This window comes from Anneissia japonica, unplaced genomic scaffold (genome assembly GCF_011630105.1).
Source record: "Anneissia japonica isolate Jap-2015-1 unplaced genomic scaffold, ASM1163010v1 scaffold1272_len640109_cov177, whole genome shotgun sequence".
NCBI lineage: Eukaryota > Metazoa > Echinodermata > Crinoidea > Comatulida > Comatulidae > Anneissia > Anneissia japonica.
The window spans coordinates 503,341-514,084 of record NW_022700814.1 but is presented as its reverse complement, the minus strand read 5'-3'; the positions used below and the strand labels follow the sequence as shown (position 1 = coordinate 514,084).

The 10,744-nt window shown below is 35.5% G+C and overlaps 1 protein-coding gene across 3 annotated transcripts in view; it reads left to right on the top strand.

The window, feature by feature from the left end:
* Nucleotides 1–4,301: 4,301 nt before the first annotated feature.
* The window catches only part of LOC117103437 (anoctamin-7-like), a 34,383-nt gene continuing 27,940 nt past the window's right edge, over nucleotides 4,302–10,744 (top strand). The window contains exons 1-5 of one of the 3 annotated variants that reach the window (XM_033243992.1): nucleotides 4,302–4,509; nucleotides 5,380–5,817; nucleotides 6,750–6,822; nucleotides 7,222–7,322; nucleotides 8,133–8,171. In XM_033243992.1, coding sequence (XP_033099883.1) covers nucleotides 5,425–5,817; nucleotides 6,750–6,822; nucleotides 7,222–7,322; nucleotides 8,133–8,171 — 606 coding nt within the window. In that variant the 5' untranslated portion in view covers nucleotides 4,302–4,509; nucleotides 5,380–5,424. The remainder of the gene's footprint in view (nucleotides 4,510–5,379; nucleotides 5,818–6,749; nucleotides 6,823–7,221; nucleotides 7,323–8,132; nucleotides 8,172–10,744) is intronic. The other 2 variants (XM_033243995.1, XM_033243994.1) reach the window with 2 other exon arrangements.

Genomic DNA, 10,744 nt, shown 5'->3' with positions numbered 1-10,744 from the left:
ATGAAAATTTCTGATAACCCGTGTGTATACCATGGTATCATATTTGATAGTTATCTTTATACCAGGAAAAATCCGGAAAAATCAATTCCCTGTCAAAGCAGGCTTATTAAATTTAATCACCGACGTAGCCTGCGGCCCTATCCACTGTTTTAGATCGTAAAACTTTCTGCCTGTACCAATTTAGATCATTGAAATTCATTTTCCAATATTTTCTAGTAGGCCCTACAATATCTTTCATTCAACAAGGGAGTTGTTATGTAACAGTAATAAATGAATTGTGCGAGAAGTGTACAAAACACACAGTAGGCCTATCTAATATTCATTCATTAATTGAATAATTATCTTTATTTGATATAGGCCTATAACACTTTTGTATCAGCGGAAATCACAAAGTTGCGGTGCATTTAAAAGAGAAGTAGGCCTACCGTAGTAAGCCTGGTTTAAGTTCTGTTTCCATAGAATCGCTCATCGGGCGACAGTCGCCGACAGTTATCGGGAAGGTTGAACCTGGTTCAACTTTGCCGATTGCGTTGCAGACGAATCAGGGTGCAGTTGATCGCCCAAAACGCCTCAGAGGTATTTGGTTTTTGATGCAATTTTTTGTATTTTAATTTTAATTAATTCAATGCAATCCTTGCACTGTGTAGCTGTTCCCGACGTCCCCGACGCAATCGGCAACGCTCCCCTGATTCAACCGACCAATCAGTGTCGCGAAAAGAGTCGGAGATAGCGTGTGCGATTTCTATGGAAACCAGGCTTATGTGATCATCTAACTGCTTAATGTTTGCAAGTCTTTTAAAAAAAATTTAGACGTTGGCAATTTTAAATTGCCGCTGAGACTACCATCCTATATTTCGGCAGAAAGAACCTCTTCACTGGTATTTCGGGGTGCACTGCCCCGAAGTATAAATCTAGCCATTTGAGTTCGAACTCGTTCTAAATGCTAAATATCATTTCACATAAGCAATATAGATATATTTTAGCCAATCAGATAGGATGCCCACGATGACGTCAGTCATACTCATGAATAATTCGTTCTACAGAAGGGGAGAAACGAAAGCTTTCGCATGAGTAGGGTGGACAATTAAAATTGTGTCTCCTGAATTATTATTCATGAGTACAGCTGACGTCATTGGCTAAAAGAAATGTATTGCTAATGTGTACTGCAGAAAAAAAAGGCTCCCGGACCAGGTTGAGCAGCCATAATTAATTGATGTACGCTTAATACCAATATACCTTTCCGGAGTGTCAATCAAACTTAACAACTGACTAATCAGAACAGCGCTAGGAATACGCGCACGTCTTACAAACACACGTGTTGTCCCACAAACGCACGTGTTCGCGTATGTTTTAACACTGTCGTCTTGTGGGACCTTAGCAAAAATATCCAAGGGGCGGAGCTTAGCGGAAAGGTCCATTGCTTTTTCGATAATGTGTCACCGTCATAGACTCTGTTAAAATCATTTTGATCCTTTAGAATGGATTGAATACCGTATGTGTTATTTCCATAATGTGTCACCATAATAGACTCTTTTAAAATCATTATGATCATTTAGAATGGATTGAGTATTATGTTACAATTGTGTTTCCTCTTTCTATAACTTCATAAATGAGTTTATGATTTGACATAGTTCTTTATATAATACAATCCGGTATTTATATGTGTCAACCTATCTGTTACCTACCTGAAGTACGTCTCAGAAATATTACAAAAAAACATAAAAACTAATCAGTGGCTTATCCTCGGTGTGATTCACACCAACAATGCTCCTCCAACTCCTATTCTAACAACAGTGAATATAATAATAATAATAATAATAATAATAATAATAATAATAATAGTAATAATAATAATAATAATAATAATAATAATAATAATAATAATAACAATAATAATAATAATAATAATAATAATAATAATAATAATAATAATAATAATAATAATAATAATAATAATAAGTTCAAATTCCAGTCTGCCGCCTTAGTACAGTAGTAGTTGTCTGATGATCCGTAAATTTCCGTCTGCCACACTGTATATTTATTTATTTACTTGATAACAAAAATATAAAATAAAAAGTTTGATTTACAAGTTAGAACAATTAACAACAACAAAGATTTAACTAAAAAAAGAAGCACACATCTACACAAGCACTGACAAAATATGCAGCTATAAAGAGACTAAACTGTAGACCTACATACAATATTAAAATACAATTTAAAAACCACTTAAATAATACCAGTGAAAATTAACTAAAGCAAAAGATGTGAAGGGACGGAGTAACAAATTGTACCATGCTTGTAAGGATCAGCTGTCTGATGTCGGTAAATTTCAGTCTGCCGCCCTCTATTATAACCTGGCATCAAATCAAAGCAGAGCATAGGGGTAGATAATAATACTGCGATATGTCATAGAGTATAATTATTGTTATAACTATATGGTGTAAGTGCAACCGTAAATACAACTTGGTGAAACGAGCACGACATAAAATTCGTTCCAATGAAAATGAAAATACACATGCGCAAATATTGTTACTACCTCCGCCAAATTTAGATAAAATAACAATTTACATTTTAATATATAGCGCATATTGCGGCCTCTACGCGCTTTACGGGAAATCATAAATCAATAGGGGGCCTAATATTTTTTTTATTTATTTAAAACATTTTGTACTCAATAGAATTGTCAGAAAATATAAAAATGAATATAATAAAAAAGGTAAACAGTACAAACATCACAAAAACCAAAAACCCTTAAAAACATTTAACAAACTTATCCAGTTCCTCAGAATATATATAAAATAACCTTTTTACCAAACCACAAACCAATTAGTACAATACAGTTCATCTAAACCAAAATAGATATGGTGGGATAATTTCTTTATATACCGTAGCCCTACTGCCCAAGGAATTTCCCTCCTTCTCTTACTAGTTGGAATTATAAACATTTAATATTTAATTAACCTATTGTATTAAAAGTTTAACAATCTTGTAAAATTAAAGGCTTGAAATGACACTCTTATATAATAAAATTCATCATCATCACATGTGCCGAAAACAAATCTTATCTTTACACGCTTTTTTTTGTTCATACTTCTCAAAATATAATAAGACACGCACTCGAGTCGTGTATTATAGGTAATTCAGATGTTTGTAGGCAGAGAAGATACCTTGCTGTAAGATGTAGGCCTACTCTTATCTGGCTGTACAGCGTTCTTTCGTTACAACCTTGGTCAATTATGCAGTTCATTTCAAAAATTTTAAGGCATCTCCTTCAATCATGAAATTAAATTGTGGTCGAAAAGTGAGGGGGCCCAACTTTCTTAAAAATATGTGGGAAGGGGAGGGAGAAAGTGTCCCCGTCCCCTGCCCATCCACGCAGACAGTTGGCTTGACGTGACGGTATACGTGTGAATTTGTTTTGCAATAGTGTATTAGTAGCCTACTAATCTATTTTTCGCGATGCAATTTGCTTTTTGTCTGGATAAATTGACAAAGTTCAGAACTAGGGAATGAACTTTTAAACAGCCCAGCCTTTTGCACTTGGATACTGTTGCTACGGTGTCGGACCTTCGACGCAGCGTACGTACTAAATTGCATTGCGAGACAAGTGCGTATTCCTGGCTATTAAATAACACCAAAGATACTAGAAATACAAGATAGAGTTCTCGCATTGTAAAAATGAGGCGGAAGTCGTGCCCAACGTAGGCGGCGCCCTTCTTTTTAACCATGCGAGTTTCCTATACTTCGTGCCCAACGTACAGGGCGCCCTTCTGTTGCTAAGTATATCCAGACGCAAAAGGCGCCTTTCCTTTTCCACTAATTGAGGAAAACTTTTTCACTAAGAGTGCGTCCGGCCATGCGATTCTGCGCTGTATTGTTGTTTTATTCTTTACTGATTCATGATTATGCTTTAATTGTTTTGTGTATTATTTGGATAATAGCAACGATTTCTACCGCCACCAAGGAGGTTATGTATTCACCGATGTCACTGTCTGGGTGTCTATTCCAGTTTGTTTTTACATTTTTATATCTAGTATTGAGAATTGATAATAAAAATACGCGACGACTTGGTAACGAAAGTTTGGAACAAGTTTTTTTAGATCCAGCTGTAAGGGGCGTCCCATTTTTTGTAATCCCACCATGCATTTCGGTGGAATACAGTGGAACACTTTTTTTGTGTGGAGAACTCTATCTTGTATTTCTAGTATCTTTGATAACACGATCTGATTGGTCGGATCTTAATTTGGTTGACTGATGTGCAGCAATTAATTCATAGCAACGGTATCCCTATCACGTGATCAAACAATTACTCAGCATGCATTTTTTGGCATTATCAAGATGCGAGAGAAAGTGGAGTGTGGCGGTGGGTTTCATATAAGATTACTGTGTGTCAAGCCTAAAGTTAAAGAGGCTAGGCCTCGGCCTACTTTGTTGTTGATGAAATTTAATTCATGTTGATCTGAAATTAAAGAAGTCAACAAATTTACAAGATTTTTAATATTTAATAAGGTAAGATCGTACATATTTCTTCTGGCGTAGAGTTTGCATCAACTCTTTTTTAAGGGGCCTTATTTAGGCTTAGGCCTACTACCTAGGGCCCTAAGGCTAGGCTAGGCCTAGGAGGAGGCCTAAGCTTAGGCTAGGCCTATCTATAATAGGCGCCTCCTCCCAGGCCTAACCCCTACCTAGCTAGGCCTACAACTTACAACTTATTTGCGTGTGGGTATAATGGAATAGGCTATTTAGCCTCTTGAGACCCACAGCAGTCATTTATGCCATACTGCCCAATAATACTGTCAGACTTCCTACCACCACTAGGCCTAGGCCTACATAGGCCTAGGTTCCTAGTCTAGGCTAGGCTACAGGAACAGACACAGAGGCTAGGCTTAGGCTAGGCCAAAACAGACTCCAGAGGTCTAAAAATCGTGCATGGAGTCGATTTCCGCGCAGATTCGAAATTCAGGCTTGGTTGGAATAAATCTTGATCTACCAATGCAATTATGCTGCAGTTACGATTCCGCGCACCTATTTTCCTAGCGATTTTTCTCGCAAATTTGAACTGATTTTTTTTTAGATATCCTCCTCGAATTTAAAATACTGTATGGTAGCTTGCTACATATTGTAAATTTTTTTAGTTGTGCGGTTGATAGCTCAAAAACCAGGTAAATCGATAGCGAGAAAAAAAGTGCTCACAGTCGTAATTACATTTTAACAATACAGGGAAAAAAAAAGTTGATATTGTATAGTACAACTGATTTTTCTAAACCACAAAAATTGACCAGGGGTAATAAGGTGAAGCACTTTTGTTAGTTAGAGGCCTAATTGTTAGCATTAAAGCGCTACAGTATGTCTAATATCATTATCATATTTTGTCCCTAGAATGAAGGCATTGTGAATATTATTATTACCTTACATTCTACAAATATGTCATATTTGGAATATGGAGGCAATCCTCTGCTACTAAAGCCGGTTCCATCCCTGAGCGGCACCGTACGCGAGGACTCATACCTCAGCAAAAAGAAGAAAAAGAAACGTAACAAAAAGAACTATTTACAGGATGAGACGATTGTATACAAACGAATTGATTATGTTCTTGTTTATAAACCCGAGGATACGTACAACATGGAGATTGAGGAGAAAACTGAGTATGAGAGAAGGATGTTGTGGAGGGAGACATTTGAAAAAATGATACAAGAAGATGGCTTAGAAATTGAGGAATGTGAAATTGGCACTCATATATTTGTGAAGATCCATTGCCCATTTAAACGGCTTTGTGAACAGGCAGAAGATATGAAGATACAGATGCCACTGAAAAATGTAAGTTAAATAATAACCACACTCTGTAGAAAAACAATCTTTTACTTGTTTGTTGTACAGCTGATTTTTCCCAGACACAAAAAGCATATTTGATGAAAGACTTCGGAACAGTTAATGAGATACAGATTTTTGAATATTTAAAAACTGAGGTAAAAGGTGTTAAAAAGGGTGGTTACTGCCCTTTTCCCTAGTTTTTAAATATTCAAAAATCTGTATCTCAGTAACAGAGTTTTTTTTTGTAAAATATGCTTTTTGTGCCCTAGAAAAATAAGTTGTACAATATATCAACAAAATATTTTCCTCCTGAGCTGTAATTATTGGAGCACATGCATGAGGATTTTCAGTTAAAAAATTTATTTCCTAGAAATCTGTCTGCTTATATTGAATGTACTCAGGGTAATAGGGAACTATTGATTGAACGACGACAGTAGGACAAAGAACGTAATGATGTCACATAAGCTCCTCTGCGCATGCGAGAACATTGAATTTACATGGAGTCTAGGACGCAATTAGGGACAATCTACGTTATGCAGAGGAAGTAGGACAGTCACGTATGTGACACGCATGCGTCACGCATGTGTCATGCATGTGTCATGCATGTGTCAATCAGTTTTAGCATCGTACTTGCAGACAGTGGTGTACCTAGAGTCTTAAAATGGGGGGAGGGGGAGGCTGATGGGAAACGAATGTAAAGTGGATAGGGATCAAGAATTAGGTGAGGGAGTGATCTTTAACTATTTGAGCGTGATTTTTTTGTTGGCGACTGGAGGGCGCAAGCATATATTTTTAGGGCGTGCGAAGGTACTCATTAATTTCCTTTTTTTATGATTATTTTTTATTATCGTTTATAATATATTTGTGCAAATGTCTACTTTTTAATGAGTATACAAATGAAAGTACTTTATTAATTGATTGTTATTTTATTCCCCTAGGCTTCTATTATTCCTTCTGAACCCAAAGGCTGTGTAGATAAATTTTGGCAACGATTTGTAACAGATACTGAAAGTAAGCATTGAATGTTATAAATGACAAATGTTGACAGTATGGTAGAGATGATGATGATGATGATGATATCTGACGATAAAGATGTTGATCTTGGTGATGGTACAGTAGATGCAAGATGGCGATGATTCAAGATTATGATCATAAATAATGATTAAAATGATGATGTTCATGATATGATAATGACACCGATAATAATGACACTGCCCAATAATGACACCAAATATAGTGAATTCTGTATTCAATTATACAGACAGCAAAGCATTGTATTGTCATCATTATCATTCATCATATTGTCATCAACATCATCATCAATATCATAATCATAATAATTATTTAGTACCACCATCATCATTTTCTTTTATTATAAACAAATCTGTGTTTTACGTTCTTCTGCTTCAGTTGATTTTGTAAGTGCTCCATTTACGATTGACAAACGCGACGCCTTTGAGGGCATCGACAATCCTGACACTTTTTTCAGACCGGCAACCAGAGCTGTACTGGTAATACTACTTTGTATTATATTATTATATGATATATTTATTAATGATTGCTATTTAATTCCTCTCTTGGGTTAAACAAGCTAATGAAGAATAATTATGCAGTCAATGAATGTGTTTATCCAATTTATTTTATTCCTTCAACTTCTTTTCATGAAGGTACATTTACAATGGTTGGCTTTCATAATATTGATATAATGCAATTATTATATTATATTATATTATATTACCTACTTTATATTTATTAATTATTGCTATTTAATTCCTCCCTTGATTTAAACAAACAAAGGAAGACTATACAATCAGTGAATGTGTTTATCCCATATATTTATTCCTTCAACTTCTTTTCAAAATATACATTTACTGTACGAGGCTAGCTCTTAATAATAATAAACTATAAAAAAAAAAATTGTCAATAATGTAAACATGGGCAAGCACTATGAAAGTCGGTAAAGTCGCATGTTGGTTACTTTAATATGATGTTTATTCTTTTAAACAACTTCATCCTTTTGTATCTTATGTTTTTTTGAGTTGACCATTTTGGCGGAGAGCCTGTTCATGCTCATATGTCATTTAAGTGGGGTAAATGACATGTATTTATTGATTTTCATACCATCGTTTTATTGTCGCTGCTGCATGTAATTGTCGTTTAGTGGCCTTGTAAGCTGTCTTCGACTTCTTCCTCCATCGTAAATTCCCTATTGCCATATACCACAATCAGTCACGCTAATTTTATGGGGATATTTTTGACTGAATAAATGATCATTATTTAGCTTTGTAGATGTGTTTAAAATCTTTTTATTTTTCTATCAGGCAAACAATATTCTAATCAACCTGGATATCAGGACCGAGGTGATGATAATAATTACATGTATTGTGTGTTCTGCTATTGTCAGCATTATAAATTTATATTCATGCTTAGACATTTAAAGTGACAATTGGTGCTTTATAGGTATTTAGTCTCATTTAGGTGACCAAAATAATAATTTCAAATAACCCAAAATTTGTGGATTCACTAGTGCAACAATTTATTTATTTTTTTTTTTATTCATTTATACACTTTTACATTCATCCATTAATTAAATCATTGAATCAAATTCAATAGTATTCATTAATGCATTAAATCATCCGCTCATTAATTTATGTATAATAAATAATTGTTTCAATTTATTCAATTAATCATTTTTTGCATGTAAATTTAATAATTTATTTATTTTACAAATAATCAGCAAAGTATTGTAACATACAAGAATTAATTCACAATCAGCAAGTCTGGGGAATACCGTATATTCTTGCGATCTATGTATAGATTGACCCCCAACTTTGAGAAGATTTTTAGACGATTTTTGTATGTCAGGCATATGACAATTTACCCAGCATGACAATATTGTGAGATTTAGTTGATGCAGGGTTCAAGGGTCCCACCAGCTTTTCAATGACAGGTACTCTGGCCCATCGTACCCCAATGGATGGGTCAGAGTCCACACCTACCTGAGATCTATCATGATTTAGTTCTCCGACAGATTTTACCGTGACTCACTGATGGCTATGCCAGTCCTCAAAAATGGTTGGAACGGGGCCAAGCCAGATGACCCACTGAGGCTTTTATAAGGGGCAGATCTGGGGGAAGGGAAAGAAAAAAAAAAGAAATTATTGATCGCTTAAAACACGTCAAGGTTTAATTCCAAGCTCAACCTTTATACCAGCAGCTGTTGCTAAGTGTTGTTTATATTGTCCCTGTTGTTCCTTAATTGGATAGTGTTCGTAACTTGTATTTGTAGCCCATATGGATATATACTTCCTTTTATAGATATTGTAATAAAATCAAAACCTGATTTACACTAAATATTTTTAGTTTAAAATTGGGGATGGGGAAGTTCATGTAGTGGGTGCGTGTCTGTGAATGCATTTGTTTGATATTATTCTTTTACGAATAACATTAAGGTCCTCTATTATCGTATGTTGCCATGTATTATTGACTCCCAATGTGGTTTAGTGACTGTATTTTAACTACGAAAGTGGTGTCTGGTAAATCGTATTTTCGTACAATTTTACGTGAATTTTACGTTGTAGTAATACTGTACGTTGGAACTATTTTCAAGCTAACATCAGCTAATTGTCATTTAACTATAAAAGTGCTTCATTGTTATTGAATGTTATGCGCTATGTATACTTTCATATGCAGTATAATAATGGCATAATACATGATCAAAGATAGTTCATTTCATCAGTCATCGCAGATCCTGTGATGTCATATATTTCTATGTACTAAAATGTTGCTGTTGTTTATATCATTGTTTTTCCATTACACAATTTTGTGAACCCACCAGGGTTTGTAGGCTTATGTATGCAAACAAAATTTATAAATCCTGGAGGTCAGTATGTTAGGTCTGAGGTGACCTCTTTAGCTTGGTTTCCATACAATCGCTACACGCTATCGTCGACAGCTTTCAGGGATGCTGATTGGTCGGTCTAGTCGAGGAGCCTTCCCGATTGCATCGGTGACTGCTACGCAGTACAAAGATTGACAGTCGCCGACAATTGTCGGGAAGTTTGAACACGTTTCAACTTTGCCGATTGCATTGCAGACGAATTGGGGTGCCTTCCTGATTGCCATGGAAGTCAATCGCCGCCAAAAATACAGTTACAAACGAACAACCTACTCGCAAAAGCGTACAGCCTACTCGCAGAAACGAACAACCTACTCGCAGAAACGAACAACCTACTCGCAGAAATGAACAGCCTACTCGCAGAAACCTACAATGTACATGCTGTAAAGGACAACGTTAGCAAAAACAGACAACAAAAGACACTCACAGAAACGAACAAACTACTCACAGAAACGAACAACGTAGTTGCAGAAATGGATGCGCACAGCACTCTCTGAAAAGGACAACGGAATCATCCATTTCAAGATAGGTCAGCAAAATATCGCATCTTAAGGCTGAATGTAATTTTCTTCCTAAGCATAGCCCCCTTTATAATACTTGCCTTTCAACATATGAGATGCTCGTTATTTTAAGCCATTTTCTCCCACAACACCGATGGACAATGTGACCACTGCCTGGGATTTATCCCAAGATCTTGGGATTTTTAATGGCACCTTGGTATCTTTGGATTTTTTGTTAAATTTTCACTAGATCTTGGGATTTTTTGAATGATATGGAATTTTAAAAGTTAACAAATAGGCTGCTACCAGACAGATGTGAGTAAGAGTTGTTTGTTTGTTAAAAATAAGACAAATTGGAAGCTTAGTAGATTGAAAGCTGTTGTTTAAAGCCATTTTCAACATTCTCCAAAAAATAATAAGGTGCATTTTAAAGTTAAATCTCGTGAAACATTGTGTCCAGTCGCACAATCAGACCTTCGCATCGTTCGCATGGTTCATATTATGACTTTTTTTAAAATTAGTATTAATACAGTAC